We start from the raw sequence: 21,152 nt of genomic DNA, 5'->3' as shown, positions 1-21,152 counted from the left end.
ATATTCTCATGCCATATATAATTCTCTCTTCACACAGCCAGTGCATCCATCATTTTCTCCAGGGAAAAAACTGTGATGGTGCTAACACGATGCCGCAGTGCTGGTCAAACATGCACGCAGTGGTGCATTAGAAGAAAAAGGCTGTCCGGGCTGAGCTGCCAGATGATGTCAGAATCACAAGCTGATACGAAAACTTGTTACGCACAGTATCGGCTATGATGAATGTTCTTGATATACATGCAAAAAGAGTGCATGCTTAGTTTGATGGGGAAAAAAACAAGGTGAAGCGCAGTGGATGTCTCGAAGCAGTAGGGGAGCCCCAAGGGTGCTGCATTGTCTGCTGGTTTATATGATGCTACGACATAGTATGACATTAGCTACAGTAGCTGATCAAATTAACCTGCTGATCTGGCAACAGAGATGATGTAGGTTCATCTCATGGGAATACAGGATACTGACAGGAGGTGGACAGGTGTGTCATTTTAAAAGCAAGCAAATAAGGCATAAAAAATTAAGGATTGGTTGCTTTGAACAGTCAACATATGCTACACTTCATACAGGCACAGTCATGACAGCTGAATTCACTCATTCTGAACCGTTCCTCATGTGTTTTGTCAACAGCAGACCTAGTTATCGTAAGCAATGCCGTGTTCTTGTCATGGCACGTAACAACAGAATATCACTTTGTATTCTACAGTCTCAGATCAACAAATGCATACAAATTCTTTTGTTCAGGGAATAAATAAAAAATGGGAATAATAAATTCCTGAATTACCTATTAAGCTGCTCAAAGGATGCTTTCAATATTACGTTTCCAAAGTTATGTCAGCGGTGTAGTGAAAAATGTTTACTTTGATTGAAATGAAAATGATTTTTGTAGGTTTTTTTTATGAAAGTAAAACTTTTGACGTTTTCCTAAGATCTGTTTCAGTTCAGTGCTGGTCTATGAGACAAGAATAACCATAATATTGTAATAAAAATAAGCATAAAATAATAATATATGAAACTAGGGCTGGAAGATATATCACATTTGCACAATTATGATGCAGGAAATATAAAAATAAGCAGCAGTTAGATAATGTGATTTTGGTTTGGCTATTAATTTTAAATTTTTCTAAAGACTGTCAAACTCGTGTATGAGAATGTTTCAACAGAAATGTTTTATCTTATTTAGTAGCATTACTAAAGTCTAAACGTCATTAGATCCTTTTAAATCTAAGGGGCTACAATGGATGTTTAGTTGAAATCGTTTCTAAGTGAAAAAGCAGTCTAAAAAAAGTGTAACTTTAAAAAAAAAATCTAAACTTTGCACTTTTTTCATTCAACTTTCTTTGTGTCTTTAAATGCAAAAATGCCAACCCATTTAAGAGCAAATACATAAATAAAAATGTATAGAAAATATAATCAAAAAGCTGAAAAATACTGAAATATAACTTTATAAATAATTTGGTATATCAACCAGCCCTAAAGTGAGCCCCTTCAAGGTAATGAAAGCTAAAGCAAGGACGTGACGTTCTTTGTAGATCTATTCTGCGATACGTGTGCGTCTGGAAAACATACACTACTTGATTATCCAGATGAGAATAAAATAGACCATGCAAAATCCACTATTTGATCACACCAGGAGTCTCATTAGAAACCTCTCCTCATGGTCACGACAGGATTCTAACTTCACTGTTTGAAATCTAGACAACTTCCATTTGAAATCGCATTTGGAATGATTTGTTTAGCCATTGTGAGTATTACTTTACAATGCAGGAGGGACAAGCCAATAGAGCTGTAGTATCAAGGGATATTCTGAATCAATGGGAGTCCTGGTCATGACAGCTGCCACTCGGGGTTTAAAAACTTGATAGGGTGCGTCTTAGCCCACTTTGCAAAAACAGCCTTCTCTGTAATGAACCGGTGTCCACCATAAGGGGCGCTCTCATGCAAGAGGTATTCGGCGCATTCGTCACGACTTCCTGCTTCATAGTAGTGGTACGGCACCTTCCTGTAGCCTTCTGATCTAAAATGTAAAAATAAATAAATGTTACTTTTTTATTCCATCACAATAAATCATGCCATAAGGTGCCAATTTCAGTATATTTCAGTAAATTTCGACTACATATTTCTGAGTGAAAGAGAAGAAAAAAAAACAATAACAGAAAAACTAGGATGATTTTTTCCTCAGTAATGCACAGATGAATTGTGCACAATAAAGACTGGGAAGTCTGTAGCAGTTTTGAAGGTGTTAGAGCTTTAACCCATTGATACTTTTTTTTCAAAGCTCTAATTGAGTCCCTAAAGAGCATTCCTTTGGAGAAATGGAAGCTCAGAAGGCATTTTCCCCCCTCACAAATAGATTAAATTTTTCTCTCCCAGTAGCACCTGTTGAATTTTAATTACAAGAGATCCAGCGAGGTCAATTTCAACAACATCTCAGCACATTATGCTAAAATAGATACTTCCCAGCTGAACCGCCTTTCATCAAAATGACTTTGTTGTAGCCACTGTTTTCTCATTTGCCAGTCTTTATAGGTGACTGGGAGTTGCTGTGAAATGAAAATTGCTCATTGTTTTGAAAGGGAAAGCAGAATGAATAAATGGCTGGGAAAACAGATTATAATAGCTATTTTACAGACACGCTAATCACATCAGTGCACTGATTGCCTATGTCTATCTGCAGTGGGATGGGGGCTGGACATGAGGTTCTTAAGGACACTATCATTAAAATGGAACCATGGTGTGAGATTCATGGTAAAGGGGTTTATATGCTACCAGTTAACTATTAATACACAGTGTCAAGAGACATGCATAGAACACCAGACAACAAACAAGCCAATTTTTTTTAGAAAATTATTTTGCTTTCCTCTTTAAAAAATAAAAGAAAATGAATCAATAGTTCTATTGAAAAGATTGTTTCAGGTATAATCAGCTAAATACTAACCACTTGACCAGGTCAATATTTGTTATTACCTCCCCATCAAAATATACTTTCACTTAAATCAATATTTAATCTACATTAATCTTAATACTGTTAATTTAACGAATCTAGAAAAACCTTACACCATGATCTGTCTAAACATTTTATTCTGATTGTGCATTAAATTGTCCATAAAATAACTATGGAAATTAACCAAATTAACAGTTATTTTTAAACATTCAGTATGGTCAGTGGTGGACAGTAACGAAGACTGGTTGTGGGCCCCTAATTATTTTAGGCTGTAAAGACCTTTGAAAAAATATGTATATGGCCATACAGTACACTGAAGTGATATGGATATGTAATGTGGTCAAGACCTGACAGGTACAACTTTAGTCATATGAAAAAATGTAAACACCGCTGATTGGTTGAACATTCTTTTAACTAATCAGATTCAAGCATTCAATAGCTTTTGAAACTGCTTACACTATGAGTAGGCACTTTGTTTGAATAAGTAATTACTTTGTGACTTTGTTAAAAAAAAGTGAAGTGAAGTGTGATATAAAATACCTCTGTAAATAAATACAATATAAATTCACGTCTCGCGCACTTTAATGCTCTTTGAATTTAATGTGTACATAACAGGATCGTTCAGTCGGCGCCGGACCACAAATTTAACAACCCGCAACTCCCGAACCCGGAGCCTATCGACGCAGGGTAGGTCTCATTCGAAAGAGGGCCTCTAGATATAAACTCAATTCGCATTCGAGAGAGTTCCTCAAGCTGAAGGGATCCCCTGACTTTGGTTCGGAATCACTGTGCTGTTACGGAGATATGACCATTCAAAGTTTTAATGGTTTTCTATAAAGCTTTAAACCTAAACTTAAACTTAAGCTTTAAAGCGATTCATATAGGTCTCCAGTAGCAAACTATGGAGCATGCTCTGCTGGACAAAGTAATTACACAATTTCAAGCATTTTATCTGCATTATATGTTCTGTAAAAAAAAAAATGTGCATACCAACAGCATATTTGCCGATACCGATATATATATATATATCGGCGACAGGCTCATATCGGCCGATAATATTGGCAAAACTATATATCAGTCGGGCTCTAATGGAGATGTGTACTTTTTTCTTATTTTGCCTAAATATCAAATTTTTCATTTAGTACTGCCCTTCAGAGGCTACAGATGATAGTTTCCCATACTTGGTAGATGTCCCAGAAGACAAAATAAGTTAAAGGGGTCATATAATGCAATTTAATTTTTTTCATTCTCTTTGAAGTGTTACAAGCTCTTGGTGCAAACAGAAGATCTGTAAGGATGCAAAGACTAAAGTCTCAAATCCAAAGAGATATTCTTTATCAAAGTTAAGACTTTGCCATGCCCCCCTAAAACGGCTCATTCAAACACGCCCCCACATGTCTATGTCACTATGTAGAAATATTTGTGTAATGCCGCCCAAATGTTCACGCAAAGAAAAGAGGCTTGGTTTCAGCAACCACAGTTAATGTTGAAGCAGCCATGTCAGGGAGATGCTGTGTGTATCTAGGTGAAAGTAAAAGCATTTTATTTGGCCTTCCGAAAGTAGATGCATTTAGGAATCTTTAAGATTACTTACAACAAAACAGTAATGCATTTTATGGACGACCGTTTCATGAACCTAGGAGAGGTGGTAATTCTGACTTTGCTACGACAATCTGGCGTTTCTGAATCTGCTACTGGAAGTATTTTTTGTTATTAGTTTAAGTATTTGCTATTGAACGTTCCAATGCAGAGTTTTTTATTGTATGTGTGTGTGTACGCGCATGTGTGTGTGTGTGTGTGTGTGTGTGTGTGTGTGTCTGTGAGAGAGAGAGAGAGAGAGAGAGAAAGACAGACAGAGTCACATCACACTGGAGTCAACTGTATTAACCGTCCGTGGCTTGTGTACTGCAAACACATACGAGCTTCATCACTGTGTCTGTCACTCCACTCTGTTCCCCTTTCAGGCTTGAACTTATGGTAAAACTAAGGACATTATTACATTATTAATTATTACATTTATTTTGAAAGAAGATGCTCATGATTATGGAATGGGGAATTACATTTCCGACGAGTGCTTGCAGTATTCAGCCAATCACAATGCACTGGATCAGTTGACCAATCAGAGCAGACTGAGCTTGTCGGAAGGAGGAACTTTGTAGAAAATGACATGTTTGAGAGAGGCAGGGCATAGAGGACCTAGTATAATGTACAGTGTTTTTTTATTTTTTTTTTTACATTAAAGCATGGCAACATATTCTGTTACAGCAAATACACCAAATAATTATCTTAAGAAAAACATAATATGACCCCTTTAAATTTAACCGGATCTTAAAATTCTAAAAGCTGTCACTTTTGTAATGTTTTTGTAATGTTTCATTCGTAGCCTGTGCCCTCAGAAGGTCACAATTGTTGGCTGCGTACTTCATCCAATATGTGTCATTTCAGAAAACTAATTATTGTAAAACAAACTATAATTTTGAGGAATACATTACTGTAATTTCTTTTTTTGGAATGTAATGGTTACATTTCTAAAACGAGACAACTTCAATGATGTATGCGACTGACGAATGCAACCTCCGGAGGACGCAGCCTTCAAAACGAGACACTACTGAGTGTATTTTCAAATTAATAAACCAAATATAAAAGATATACCTGATCACTAAATGGAACTGATTATAGTGCTACTCCTATCATGCAGCAAATCATACTGCTATTGTATTCAGACATTTTTTATTTTTTTTTTGGTGTTCAATGTGTGCTAAAACATATTGCAACAATACATGGTCTAAAATGATAACTAGTGAAGAATTCTGAAGCAAATATATTTGCGTGTATGTCTGTATTATGGCAGGGTGGACAATGTTTAAAAGAAGCCCACAGCACTGCTCTGTATCAGCTTGGCTGTCCTTTTTCACTCTGGAAACAGGTGAGGCTTCTTTAAAGCCCATTGTCAAGTAATAGATTGCATGTCAGTCTTACTTGCAGTATGTGTCATTGATCATGCCGTAGACTCGGATCTCCTTGCACATGTCCATGGCCAGAATGAGTGTGAACCAACCAGTGCTGAGATATGACCCCGACTGAATCCTGCCAACATAAAATCATGATGTTATTTGAACATGCATTTGAGTGATCTATATTCAAATAATTTACAATATAGTTCTCAAAATACTGTAATATCTCTTTCAGAAGAAAAATAAAGCACCTGTGTATAGAACATAAACCAAGTGAAGCTTATAGTGAGGACTAACAACATAGAAGCTGCTGTATACAGAACAAAAACATCTCTCTTCACAGGTAAGAAATAATTAGTTTGTGTTAAATTCTCAAAGTCAGAAATAAGTTGAAGTACCATCACACTTTAAGTGCACATGCACTCCCTTGACTTGTATAAAAGCACCTCTACAGACTCAGCACCTCCATCACACAGTCTTGATGCTTATATTCCCTGCAACTCTCCCCCACAGTGTTCAGGAAAATGATCAATCATCAAGACATATTAGAGCACGTGGCCATTTAGAGAAGCTATTGGCACCTGTGGAAAAATCCATTTCCCAGGCGCTTTGTAAAGAACACTGATTTCATCAGAAAGATCAGACCTGCTTTCAAAGTATAGGCATTAATTGCCAGCCATCAACCCTCCCCTGCAGCTTTAAATTGCCATTCATACAGTCTCTGAGACAATGTTCAACAGAACACAAAACCCCTTAATGACGGCTTCTCTAAAACTGGAAACACCTAAAGGGATAAAATTCAGTCATGATTTGCTTCAAACCCATATGATGTTATTTTTTGTGTGGTGTGAAAAATGATAAATTTTAAAGAATGTTCATGGATCTTTTGAAAACCTCAATAAAATTCAACAAAGGAAAACATCACAAAATAGTGCATATAACCTCTGTGATATATTCCAAGTATTTAGAAGCAATAAAACAGCTTTATGTGATAAACCGGCCCAAAGTTAACCAAAATTGAAAATATGCTGTTAGTTTACCTTTTTTTTTTTATTTACCTGTAAAGAAGACTATTAGTTGGAACCATGGCCCATGATGATTTATAACTGCAGGTCAGCGGTTACCTGCACTTGAGAGTCAAGAAAATGTATATGCAGTAAAAGGAAAATGAAGCACCTGTGGCTTAGGTCTTATGAAGAGAAATGATTGGTATGTGCAAGAAACTGTATGTATATGATTTCTTTTGTTTATTTGACTTATTTGAGTTGTTTGCATCAAATACATTTTGATTTTTGATAATTGTGATCTGGCAGCAACAGCAGTTTTTAGTTTGAAAAAGCAATTTGCTGACTTTTCATAGATATTCCCAACGTAAGAAGTGCTGTTTCCGGGTCCAAGCCTCAACTCGCTTCACTTGAGAATACGACCTCAGCAGCCTTTTATAAGCACTGTTTATTCATATCAATCATTTAAGTTAAATGCCTTCAAACTTACGGTATACACTACAGTCTCCGTGCTCACAGCGTCCCAAACACAAATAATTTATATATATATTTTTTATATTCATATTTTCATTGGCTGCCTATCTGGGACTTCGGTATGGAGTTAAAGGTTAAGATTATAACTTTTTCGCTAGTATTCTATCACATTGTGAGTTTATATTAGCACCTTTTGTTGTTTTCTCGTGGTAACTGATAGAGCGTTTGGACACGGAAGCGCTGCTATGTGACGTCAGACTTAACAAGCGAATAGAGCATTCACTGCTGCATGCCATTGATGAGTATTTTGTCTTTGTATCTTTTGTCTCATACTTCAAACAAGTCTGCCTACACAGTAAGATAAACTACACTTGCATTAAAGAGATGCTTCTTGAGTAAATATATCTTGTTTCAAAAATGAGGGATAGTTCACCCAAAAATGTAAATTAAGTCATTGTTTAGCTCCCAAACTATATAACTTTCTTTCTTCTGTAAAACACAACTAAGTTAATTTTGAGGATGTTTTGTCCATGATGAAAATTAATGAGATGAGAAACAACAGTGGATCCCATTGACTCATTGTATTAACACTATAGCATCTTCTCTTCTTGTGTGTTCCAAGTAAATTTATATATTTTTTTTACTGTCCCTTTATTATTATTTTTCTGTTGAAAAATAAAATACATTTTGTTTTTTAAATGCAACCAAAAATCATGTTTATCTGTAATTTATTTTAAAATGGGGCAAGACACTAGAATAAACTTTCAAATAAACACTATTTGGAATATGTAGCCACAAGCCAACATTATACAATGCCACTAGTGTGTGATATAATTGCTTACCAATCTTGCGGAAATGGGGAAGCATTGCCATTCTTTACCTAATTGATTTATCTAAACAGCTCATTTTTAATGGTGCGGTTCTGCTGACTAATACAGCTGAACAGTGCTTGCCTAAGATGTTTTAAACTATTTCTTCCCTTGGGATGAGTTTTTCATTTAGCCAGAGGAGAATGGTAGAGTTGCCTAGCGCTCGTTGGCTGCGCCAATTTATCTTTGTGAGGGAACTAAGTACGGCCATTATTAGCTGACACATTAAAGAAGACAGACAGTTCCTCCAAGGCAAGGTTGTGTTTACTTTCATTTCGGCTAGAACTATTAATAACCCTGAGGCTGTCAGCAGGTTGCTAGTAAATTATAGGCTTGTAGTAAGTGTACCAGCTCCTGTTCTTAAGTGGTTTTACCTGGTCAGCACAACTTCAATTTTTCCAGCTTCAGCTAATGCTGTTGTACATGTTTTTAGTAGGGCTGTCAAGTAAATATATATATATTTTTTACGCTAATAAATTACATGATTTGCTGATTAATTAATTAAATTTTGGCTGAGAAATTACCCTGCAAAAGATAAAGTCAATATTGTGGTTGATGAAAAAAGATTTTCAATAAAGCAGCTTTTAAAACAAATATTTTGATTGTTTAACTTATGATAAAAAAAATGTAATATATAAATATTGAAAAATGAAATTAATTTCGAAAAATCAGATCATAATCTCACAATATGAAACTAAAAAAGAGTTGCAGTAAAGAGTTATTCAATCAGATTACTCCATCTAAATAGCTGATTCATTCAAGAATAAAGGTTTCTAGGTAATAAAGAATAACAATGACTATGTGTATATAGACATCAGTGATCTAATTATTTGCCTTATTCTGAATAAGACAATAATATGATTAAAGTGTTAACATGATCTGCTTTTAGGATATTCCTTTCATGTTCCCATTTGACATGTTTTAGTTCGTGGATCCATTAATGGAATGCTTCATTACATCACCACGTGACGCTATTCAATGTCCCCTCCAGAATTTCACATATAAACATATAGCTCGTCTTCATTATGATGCCATATACAGTTTTGGGTGTTTCATTTATTTATTTATTTTTACTGAAAGCTTCAAGTGCAGTTAATTATTTATCGTGCCACACATGTAAAGTAAAAATGCATTGTCGAAGACATTCTTTTGTTTGCCGTCAAACTGTTGATCACTGCCGTTTGTGTATACTTTTACAAAATGTATCGAAAAGTCCTTAATGATGGTAATAGTGTGATTAAAGCATTAGTTCACCCAAAAATGAAAATTATGTCATTAATAACTCACTCTCATGTCGTTCCAAACCAGTAAGACCTCCATTTATCTTCGGAAAAAGTTTCAAATATTTTAGATTTAATCCGAGAGCTCTCAGTCCCTCCATTGAAACTGTGTGTACGGTATACTGTCCATGTCCAGAAAGGTAAGAAAAACATCATCAAAGTAGTCCATGTGACATCAGAGGGTCAGTTAGAATATTTTGAAGCAATGAAAAAACATTTTGGTCTAAAAATAGCAAAAACTACGACTTTATTCAGCATTGTCTTCTCTTCCGTGTAAACTAAAGGAGCCAATGCACATTGGCATGCAATTATTGCATCCAGCTGCCACTGATCACTGCATGAGTATAAGAAGGCAGCAGGTGCAATGCATACCAGGTTTTCGCTGAGAAGCCGAGCCAGAGACCTAGCAGCTCAGCGGCTGTACAGCAAACATGGCGTCGGTGACCGACCAATATGGGATCCCTATCAAAGCGGCATGGGAGCTGCCCCTTCAAGTGCCCTGTGCTAGCCGCCTGCACCCTTATTAGGTGTAGGCCGGGAGCCCGGGGCTCAGAACAAGTAGCTCCACTCACCATTGTCAAAGCACTACCTCACTGGGTGAGATTGGATAACACCCATTCCACTAGGAGCCAGGATGTTGCGGAAGCCCCATCCTTCCCGAAGGAGGTCTCGGGGGCAAATACACATATAGCATCCATTTAGGAGTATACATAGAAATTTGAGGTGATTAAAACCCTCTTCGGAAGGCAGGAATCTGCCAGGGAAACACAGGCTCTAAGACTATACCGTGGACTATACACATACGAGTACCGCTTAGGTCTCAATATGGAACCCAGCCTTCCATGGTTCTCACGGATTCATTATGAAGGCCTGGCGCCGGATGTTCTGCCGCGTCCAGCTGCTTAGGCTGATGGAGGATCTCAACAGGGTCTACAGTACGGACACTCTGGAGCAGTTTAAGCAAGGCACCACGAGTCAGCGCCCAGGAGGATGCAACACTTCTAGTTGAGTGAGCTTGCAACCTGAAAGGACAGGGCACATCCTGAGCCTGATAAGAGACGGCACTCCCCTTCTGCCGGCCTCCGTAACAGACAAAGAGCTGTTCTGAGGTCCTGAAGCTTTGTGTCCGGGCTACATAGCACCTTAATGCTCAGATGGGACAAAAGAAAGCCAGGGCTGGGTCTGCCTCCTCCAGGGGCAGCACTTGCAGGTTCATCACTTGGTCTTTGAAGGGTGCAGTTTGAACCTTGGGCACGTAGCCAGGCTGGGGCCTCAGGATTACCTGGAAGTCAGCCGGCCCGAAGAATAGGCACGAATCGTCGACAGAAAATGCATGCAGGTCCCCCTTCTTGATGGAGGCCAGTGCAAGCAGGAGCAGAGTTTTCAATGCAAAGAAATGTTTAGCTCAACTACATGCAAAGGCTCAAATGGGCCCTTCTGTAGTGATTTAAGCACTAGAGTCAGGTCCCAAGAGGGTATAGAGGGGGGCCGGGAAGTATTTAACCTCCTGGCCCCTCTATGGAACCTGACGATGAGGTCATGCTTACCCAAAGACTTCCCATTCACGGGGTCATGGTATGCAGCAATAGCAGCAACCTGGACTTTGAGGGTGGAGGGAGACAGCCTTAGTTCCAGCCCTTGCTGCAAAAAGGACAGCACGACCGCAATTGTGCATCTTCAGGGGTCTTCTCGGTGAGAAGAAAACCACTCAACGAACATGTTCCACTTCAAGGCGTAAGCGTGTCTCGTAGACGGTGCTCTTGCCGAAGTGATGGTGTTCACTACCTCTTGGGGTAGGTCAACTAGAACCTCCGCGTCCCGTCCAGGGACCAGACACGAAATTTCCAAAGTTCTGGATGCCGGTGTCAAATGGTGCCCCATCTCTGAGTCAGTAGATCCTTCCTCAGAGGAATTGGCCAAGGCTGTCGCGAGGAGCACTAGTTCAGGGAACCAGGTCCATGTGGGTTAATACGCCGCTACTAGAAAGACTTGCTCCTCGTCCTCCTGGACTTTGCACAGTGTCTGTGCGAGAAGGCTCACTGGGGGAAACACATACTTGCGTAGGTCCCACGGCCAGTTGTGTGCCAGTGTGTCCGTGCCGAGAGTTCCCTCGATCAGGGAGTAGAACAACTGACAGTGAGAGGTCTCTGGAGAAGCAAACAGGTCTACCTGAGTGGCTCCGAACCACCTCCAAATCAGCTGGACCGCCATTCTCCCGGGAGCATTGCTCGAGACAACTCATCGGCTGTACGATTGAGCAGGCCTGGAATGTGAACAGCACAAAGTGACCTCAGATCCTTCTGACTCCAAGGGAGGAGGTGGCAGGCGAGTTGCGACATGCAACGGGAGTGCAGACCACCTTGTCGGTTGATGTACGCAACGATCGCAGTGTTGACCGTGCAGACCAGCACATGTTTGCCTTGTAAGAGACCTTTGAGACGGTTCAAGGCAAGGTGCGCTTCGAACAACTCTAGGCAATTGATTTGCCACTGCAGCTGCGGGCCCGTCCAAACCCCTGAGACTGCATGCCCGTTGCACGTGGCCCCCCAGCCGGTGGTGGAGGCATCCGTGTAGACCATAGCATGCCTGGAGATCTGCTCTAGGGACACCCCTGCCCGGAGAAATGCAAGATCTGACCACGGAGTGAGGGTTTGGCGATAGGCCAGTGTAACTTGGACCTGGTGAGTGTCGTGCTTCCAAGTAAGTGCCGCTGCGGCCGCCATATGCCCCAGGAGCCTCTGAAAGAGTTTCAGTGGGACCGCTGTCCTGCTCTTGAACGTATGTAGGCTAGCACTGACCGCGCACATTCCTCTGTGTGGTGTGCTGTCTGTTCGACAGAAATCCAACTCCATATCAAGAAAAGCGATCCTCTGCCTCTAAGAGAAATTGAAAGGTCACGGCACCATTGTAACGGGCGTGCTTTGTCTTTAACAGTTTATGTAGGTTGGATGCACGTCCGTTAACTCTCTTATGTACTGCGTTGTGTTCTTGTGTTGAATGAAGGAAAGACACAGACCACGACCAACTGCTGGTTTCTCTTTTAATAAAGGCGAAACAGCAAATTTGTTTCCTCTCAGCGAGCCTGGTGCAGACTGTACAAATAAACAACAAAAATATAAGGCTCTGTCACATGCAGTCTCCTCCACACAATATACAGGTCTCAAGCTCCTCCTCTCAGCTAGTCTGGCGCAAACTGCATATACATATACTGATAAAACTTAGTATTATCAGCAAAAATACTTTTAAATAAAAAATGTGAAAATGAACTGAATAAATTATAAAATGCTCAATGTAGTTGACAACATGGATTTCTTTTGCATGCTTAATACAACCAATGTAAACACTATGCCAGATGAATTATAATGAACATTATACACATACCTGTACAAATAAACAACAAAAATATAAGGCTCTGTCACATGCAGTCTCCTCCACACAATATACAGGTCTCAAGCTCCTGTTAGCAGATAAACATACAGAAAATCTTGTAGACTAGCACTTGGAAACATGTCTACTTTAAAGCTTGCAAAATGTCTGTTTACAAGGTTTACGTTCAGTTGACACATTAACTGCATGTTCACAACCTCAAAACTTGCATTTATACATGCATAAAACAAGGTTTGCATCATACAAAACCGAAATAAATGTTTAAAACTGAAGAGCAAAATAACACATTACCTCCTCTCAGCTAGTCTGGCGCAAACTGAAAGAAGCGCGTGAATGACGCCACAAAGCCTGCGACACTCTTAAAGTGAAAGTACAGGTATTAACACTATGATCTGAATACAACATCCAGACATACATATTGGAAATAGAACACATCTTAAACATTTAGAAAACAATATTCATCAGGATTTGGTGACATTTCAACCGTAAAAGTAAAGATATAATTTCAACCTGGTTACACTTGCCTTGTAAGAGACCTTTGAGACGGTTCAAGGCAAGGTGCGCTTCGAACAACTCTAGGCAATTGATTTGCCACTGCAGCTGCGGGCCCGTCCAAACCCCTGAGACTGCACCGGAGGTGGAGGCATCCGTGTAGACCATAGCATGCCTGGAGATCTGCTCTAGGGACACCCCTGCCCGGAGAAATGCAAGATCTGACCACGGAGTGAGGGTTTGGCGATAGGCCAGTGTAACTTGGACCTGGTGAGTGTCGTGCTTCCAAGTAAGTGCCGCTGCGGCCGCCATATGCCCCAGGAGCCTCTGAAAGAGTTTCAGTGGGACCGCTGTCCTGCTCTTGAACGTAAGTAGGCTAGCACTGACCGTGCACATTCCTCTGTGAGGTGTGCTGTCTGTTCGACAGAAATCCAACTCCATATCAAGAAAAGCGATCCTCTGCCTCTAAGAGAAATTTGCTTTTTTCCCAGCTGACCCGAAGGCCCAACAGGCTCAGGTGCAGGAGCACCACATCCTTGTGCTCGCACAACTGATCTCGAGACTGTGCTAGTATCAGCCAATCATCTAAGTAGTTGAGAATGCAAACACCCTGCTCTCTAAGAGCAACCAGAGCTGCCTCCGTGACTTTCGTGAAGACACGGGGAGACAGGGACAGCCCGAAGGGCAGGACCTTGTACTGATAGGTGGAACACAGGGACCCAAGTCGGGCGGCTTGTGAGCAGGCCAGAGTGTGGTCCGAGTTTGGGGTGCAGGGCTAACCTGGTTCCACGGGTTGGCAGAGGGTGCATGAGTGGGGCCTTTGTTGATGCTCTTGAACCATCCGCTGCTGTCATCTGGTGAAGGAGGAGGATGAGTGAGGTGAGCTGCTGCAGATGTGGCGCGTGAGCGGGGGCGGATGCAGGGGGCTGCCCTCAGTGACGAGCAGGCTGGGGCACTGCGGCCAGTGGGCGAGTGGAGGCAGCAGCTGCCCGCTGGGGCAGGATGTGTTGGATCACCTCAGACTGCCTTTAGGCATCCGAGAACTGCTGGGCAAAGCTCTCAACTGCGTCGCCGAAGAGGCCAGTCTGGGACACAGGGGCATTGAGAACCTGGACTTTGTCATTGTCCCTCATGTCTGCCAGACCCAGCCAAAGATGGCGCCCCTGGACCACTAATGTGGACATTGCATGACCCAGTGAACTCGCGGTGACCTCCGCTCGAAGCGCAAGGTCAGTGGCGCTTCAGAGTTCTTCCAGAAGCGCTGGATCATGACCCCTCTCGTGCAGGTCCTTCAGTGCCTTACCCTGGTGCACCTGCAGTAATGCCATGGCTTGTAAGGCGGAAGCAGCTTCACCTCAAGTCGCATAGACACTGCCGGTCAGACTAGACGAGTGCCTACAGGCCTGGGAAGGAAGCACCAGGTCTCCACGCCAGGAGGAGGTGGACTTAGGACAAATACCCAAATACCCAAATACCCCTTCGCTGCACCTTCGCTTGAGGGTGTTGAGGGAGGAGCCCACCGGTCGGCTTCTGGCATTAAAAGCAGCATAACATCACATTAGAATCATTTCTGAAGAACCATGTAACACTGAAGACTGATGTAATGATGATGAAAATTCAGCTTTAATCACAGAAATAAATTACATTTTAAAATATCTGTAACAGAAAAACTATTTTTAACTGCAATATTTCATGTTATTATTTTTACTGTATTTTTGATCACAATAAATAAATAATCGTAATTATTTCAAACAGTTGACCGCCAGTGTATGTAAAAATAATGCATGTGAAATAGCAAATAATATTTTTATTGTAGCCTAATATAAATGTCCTAATCACGTCACTTGAAAGTGAAAGACTTCTGATTTACAATGTTCAAGAGTAAGTTTGAGAATGATACTTTAGGCCAACATATTATCAATATATTAATGATATATTTGGCCTACAAATATTGCAGAATTTTTGCATCTTATTTAGCTACTTATCTTACCTCAGCTCGCATTTAAGTGCCGCGCAGCTCACCTCTGTGAACAGTAAATCCCCCCTTCTTCCCTTTGATTGGATATTTTAAACATTTTGACATTGACGCTTTTGAGCCACTGCACTGAGCCAAAGCGTGCTAAATTAATTACAGTTTTTGACTCAAGTGAGCCACACAGGCTATTTGCCTGGTCTAAGTACATTTACTATAGTTCATTTATATATGCAGTGGGCCGGCCCACATTGTACAGCAGCCCAACGAGACAATTTTGTGAATTTTGCCAGAATTGCCAGATGCCCAATCCGCCCATGGATCTGTGGTAAAATAATATTGTGTACTACTGTAAACCTTTTTAAATAACACTGTATCTGTACAGAAAATTAGGTGAATGAACAGATTCATTTTAATTAAGTTATGAGTAACATTCTTTTAAAATAAAATGCAGTAGGGGCCCAATCACATCAAGAAAAATATCTAAAACAATAACTTGTGTTGTATGTTCTCTTGCATTTCAGTTCTCTTTCATTTAAGAATCATGTAGAATATACATGAAAAACAATGCTTTTTTCAGACTTAATATTTAGTGTAACAAAGATTTAGCGTATTTAAATTAAACTCACTATATTACATCAGTCTTGCCTAATCCAACTCAAGACCAACTAATCCGACCCAATATAACTGACTTTGAATGAAATAAACCATGTGGAACAACTTTTTTAAAAATAAGTACGAGTAATGAATTCATTGTTTTAGTGTAGATACAGCAGAAATAGGCACCAGGACAAGATAAAAACAAGAATCAAACATACTATCAAAATAACCACTATACAGCCATAGTTGTCATTAACAATCATGACAGGAGTCTTTTGCCATGGCTGACTGAATACATCAAAGGAAGCATCTCCAATTGCTTAACAGGAGTTTCAATTTGTCAGTGTGTTTTGTGAGGCAATCTGGCAATGGAATTTATAGAGTTTATATTTTGCTGAGTGGTCGTTGCAGTTGTCATCCGTGACAGAAAGCAGCAGTGTTGTCTGCCGTGCACAGCTCTCACACATGCTTCCTGCTTCTCTATTGCTTGTTTGTGTGCTTTAAAGTGAAATCAAGAATACATGTTGTGATGTAGAGCTACAATTTTGATTTATTAAAACAAAAACTAATATTAAGGTAGGTTAAAACCCTGAACCCCATATACTGTGTAACGCTTGTACAACCAGTCGTGCTCTATAACCCATGCATCTATATGCTGCAGCTTGCCTACAAAATGGATCAAATAAGACATCAGCTGGTTACTTGAATTGGTCAAAAAAAATAATTCCTCCATCAAATTACTGAATAATTTTTGAGTGGCTGAAAATTGTCATAATTTACTCTCAAGTTGTTCCAAACCTGTGTGAATGCATTTCTTCTGCTAAACACAAAAGAAGATATTTTGAAGAATGTTGCTGTTAGCCATTGATTTCAATGGTATTTTGTTTTTCCATTGGTTGTCACCATTCTTCAAAATATCTTCTTTTGCGTTTAGCAGAAGAAAGAAACTAGAAGAACTATCCTTTTAATAATTGTAACAGTATTCATTTATTACATTTCCGTTTCACTTGGATATGAGCAAACATTACTACAGACCTGATATCTAAACAATACATCTAAATATTAAGATGAACTTGATTAATATTCATAGGTCAGGCCTCTGTCATTTTGAGGCGATGGCACATACTGTACAGTATGTAGCCAATTGAGGATGTCTTGGCCCACTTTGCAAAAACAGTTAAGTTAGCCATAAGGGATGCTTTCATGTAAGAGATACATTCATCAAAACGCCATGCTTCATGCAATGGCATATTCCTGGGTGTTTTTAACCCTCACTGAATTCTCAAAGGAAACCCAGGCAGACATAAGATTTGTTTGTGCATTCTGTAAATAGTGCTCCATAAAGTTTCAATAGCTAAAGCTCTTTATGAGTCATAATAGCTCAGTCTCAGCAGTGAATGAACAGCCTCAAAAGAAATATATGCACAAATAAGGTGACCTCAAATATTAGTACATTCAGTCTTGACTGAGTTTCTGTACAAGTAGAATTACAAAATGTTTAATATGACGAGTCAATGCATTAACTAATTTATCACTCTACTCACTCTTTCCACTTTGGATTGCTTACTGAACAGATTTCATCAGTAGAAATATTCATTAATCTATGACAAGCTGAAGCCTTATGCTCTGATCTCTATCAGCTCAGAGAAACAGCATTGCGTGATTTTACCATCTTTCATGGTTGGAAATAGATCTAATGTCTTAAATGTCAGTTTCAGCTGATCTGAGGATATCTTGTGCATTCAAAGTAGAGAAAAATATTTCTGGATATTTGATTTATTGCAAAGTTAAGTAGATTAATTTAATTTATGTTTAGATTTTTGCATTAAGGCATGCTAAGATCAATGCATGTCAAGGATCATTTCCTTATTATTATTCAATAACCTGAAATAGGCTCGAATAGTAATCCACTTATCTTCATTTACAGTTTAATATGGTAAAAAGATTAAAAATCGATTAATGATTGGAATTATAATATTACAAGATATGTGTTTTTATGAATTTATTGAGTAACTTGTGTATTTTATAGGGGGTGTGACTTATTGTTAAGGCAACATTTGACATAAGAAACAGTCGCATTGCTATTATGGTTCATCTCATTCTAATTAATTTATCTGCATTTGAATAAACAAAAAAAAAACACTTAAATTCATTCATTTTTGCTTGTGAGTAGCTGATCCATAATAGTTAAAATTGCATGTGTTAAATTTGGTTGCATATTTATGAATGCATAATTCAGATCATATAACAGGTCACCCTTTCTTTTAAGTATTCCAATGTGTAAAAGAAGTAAAATTCAGTTTAAAACAGCTTTAGACGGAATCTGTCACATTGCAGGCTTGTGTTCTGTATGGGAACAAAGTGAGCTAAATGTATTGCTCCTATCATTTACACATCAAAACAAAAAAATAACTTTATGGAGACAGCAAGAATTTACGTTTTTAGATCTAAAATCAATCTTCAAGGGTTAAATTGACTTTGCTGAACTACAAATCTAATCTGGGCGTAGCTGCATTTGCTGCAGGGAGGAATATGAGTGAGCAAAATAATGAACAATTTCAATATTTGAATTCTGCTCACATCCCATCTGGGTAATGTCTCTTTCAAAGGCTCCAGGATCTGTGATAATAGGCAATGAATGATGAGGCCTTTTGCATGCATTAGGACTTTTATTCCCTCACCCTATTCATACAGTTTTCCGGCAGCGCTTGAATTCATGGACTATAAAGCCATCCATCCCGACACACGGTTGATTCAACAGAACTTTCTCAAGAATACACAAATGGCGGTGCCTCAGGAAGCACTCGCCGAATAATGAGAGGTCATTTATGCTATTTTGTTGACATTCAGCCAAGTTCTACAAAGAGCTGAAATTACAGTGGCTTCTAAAAAAAGAGGAAATGGATTTCCTAATACCATAAGCATGTAGTAATTTGTCAGATAGGTGCTAGAGGAGTCAATGCAGAATTTATTTACTAAAATTATGCAGAGTGACTTTGTGCAATCGAGCGAAATAACAAATAAATGAAAAGATAAGCACATCTCAGAAATCCTCAGCGAGTATTCAGAATGAAAACAGTAAGTTGGAGAACTAATCAAAACAAATACCTTTTAGCCTCCAGTAAGAAATAAGGGATTAGAGTTGAAATAGGGGTCAATGCTGTTGACATGCTAGATTTCAGGCTTTTAAAGGTATTTTTAAACCAAGGTGCAGTGCGACACATTCACACAAAGCCTTTCCTATACATTTCAACATATAAATAAATTGCAGTAAATTAACCAGATACTAGGGATATAATTAGAATATCACCAAAAGTTGATTTATTTCACAAATTCCATTAAAAAAAAATTAACTTGTATATTATACCTGCAAAGCCTTTAAATGGTCTCTCAGTCTAATTCTGTTGGCTACACAATCATGGGGAAGACTGCTGACTTGACAGTTGTCCAAAAGACGACCATTGACACTTTGCACAATGAGGGCAAGACACAAAAGGTCATTGCAAAAGAGGCTGGCCGTTCACATAGCTCTGTGTCCAAGCACATTAATAGAGAGGAGCAGGGAAAGAAAGGATGTGGTAGAAAAAAAGTGTACAAGCAATAGGGATAACTGCACCCTGGAGAGGATTATGAAACAAAACCCATTCAAAAATGTGGGGGAGATTCACAAAGAGTGGACTGCTGCTGGAGACAGTGCTTCAAGAACACTTACACACAGACGTACTGTATGCAAGACATGAGTTTCAGCTGTCGCATTCTCTGTGTCAAGCCACTCTTGAACAACAGACAGCGTCAGAAGTGTCTTGCTTCAAAAAGGACTGGACTGCTGCTTAGTGGTTAATGCACTTCAGCAGTTCGGATGTCAAGAGTAAATGATGACTGCAATGTTTATTAAACATAGCAAAACACCTCAATTGAATACTGTCAATCAAACAATCATGTGAGGGCCTGTGTTTTAACAATGAAGCTATGCGTTAGATTTCATCTTCATATCCAATTTTGAATCCTTATCCAACCAGGGTTTACATTAGCATTGAGGGGACAGCATTTCCCCATTGTTGCTTTAATGTTTGTCTCCCATTCTCACCGACCTTGTCATAAACATCATAAAATTCTTTTAAATGATCATACACCTTCTTGCTACATGCTGCTGTCGCCTCCATGTTTTTTTGGGGTTTTTTTTTGATGACACGTCAAGCATGCGGCGGACGGCAGTGCGACACTGGTGGCTGGTGTTGCCAGATTGGGTGTTTTTCCACTACATATTAAGACCCGTTTACGGTGTGTTTTAGCCGGGTTTTTGCCTAGAAGGCTCTATAGAAATCTGCCACCCTATTGAACGAAGTTAACCTGAGAGAGCGTGCCGTTCACAGACACCAGAATGAACGAGTTGACAGTAACGTTCATCAGGCAGTAATACAGCACGTTCAGTTCACGTTCGCCCAAAATATGAACAAGTTCATGAACTATCTTTCAATGAACACGTTCAGGCACAACACTGCATACTAGGCACTCAAGATCAAAGCCTCAGTGGTCTAACAGCACCGTAAATGTTGTTAACATTAAAGAGAGTGAGATAAGCTTGCAAATCATTTCAAATTAGTCATCTTGTAATGATACATTTTATGATTGAAATGTTTAATGGCAGACAGTTATATCCAGTGATGCAAACTGCTCAAAAAAAAAAAAACACCTTCTCAAATGTGGCCATTTTGAGAGAGAGAGAGCGCAAGAGAGAGAGAGAGAGAGAGAGAGAAATGTAAATTGTCTGCATCTGTCAGTTTACTTGCTTGAAAAACATTGATTTTATGCTCCTCGTTGCTGAGAAATATAATGTAGTGATTCAGTATCGATTAATAAAAGTTGCATGGCAGTGATGACAAGTTTATGTTACTTCTGAATGTTCCTTTTTGCACTTTGCAATCTCAGATCTCTGTTTTCAAGTGGTGTGTGTGTGTGCACGCGTGTGCACATGCTTATCAATTAAAGCATCACATTAATATCCTTGTCACACACACACACATACAGTGGTATTCAGTACGGTCACACTGTAAATCTGTCATTCAATTTTTTTTTGAAAAGTTTAAAATGGCACGTCATGCCAAAAAGTTTGACGACCCCTGGTATACTGCTTGTTATCTCAGATGTATTAAACGATATACGAGGAATGAAGCCGTCAGCACAA

General features: G+C 39.4%; 1 protein-coding gene and 1 long non-coding RNA gene across 3 annotated transcripts in view; both read right to left on the bottom strand.

The window, feature by feature from the left end:
* Positions 1-1,619: 1,619 nt before the first annotated feature.
* The window catches only part of st6galnac3 (ST6 (alpha-N-acetyl-neuraminyl-2,3-beta-galactosyl-1,3)-N-acetylgalactosaminide alpha-2,6-sialyltransferase 3), a 145,217-nt gene continuing 125,684 nt past the window's right edge, over positions 1,620-21,152 (bottom strand). For both annotated transcript variants that reach the window (XM_026206816.1, XM_026206817.1), the window contains exons 4-5: positions 5,915-6,022; positions 1,620-2,008 (exon numbers count right to left, since the gene is read on the bottom strand). In XM_026206816.1, the coding sequence (XP_026062601.1) occupies positions 1,819-2,008; positions 5,915-6,022 (298 nt within the window). In that variant the 3' untranslated portion in view covers positions 1,620-1,818. The remainder of the gene's footprint in view (positions 2,009-5,914; positions 6,023-21,152) is intronic.
* Positions 12,553-13,319, bottom strand: LOC113046001 (uncharacterized). The gene is made up of 3 exons (XR_003276049.1): positions 13,195-13,319; positions 12,898-12,973; positions 12,553-12,608 (listed from the first exon to the last, which is right to left on the bottom strand). It is a non-coding gene; the product is annotated as an uncharacterized LOC113046001 (long non-coding RNA).

The sequence above is a fragment of the Carassius auratus genome, chromosome 27 (assembly GCF_003368295.1).
Source record: "Carassius auratus strain Wakin chromosome 27, ASM336829v1, whole genome shotgun sequence".
Lineage (NCBI taxonomy): Eukaryota > Metazoa > Chordata > Actinopteri > Cypriniformes > Cyprinidae > Carassius > Carassius auratus.
Note: the sequence above shows the minus strand (reverse complement) of the source record. Positions and strands in the feature narration are given on the sequence as shown.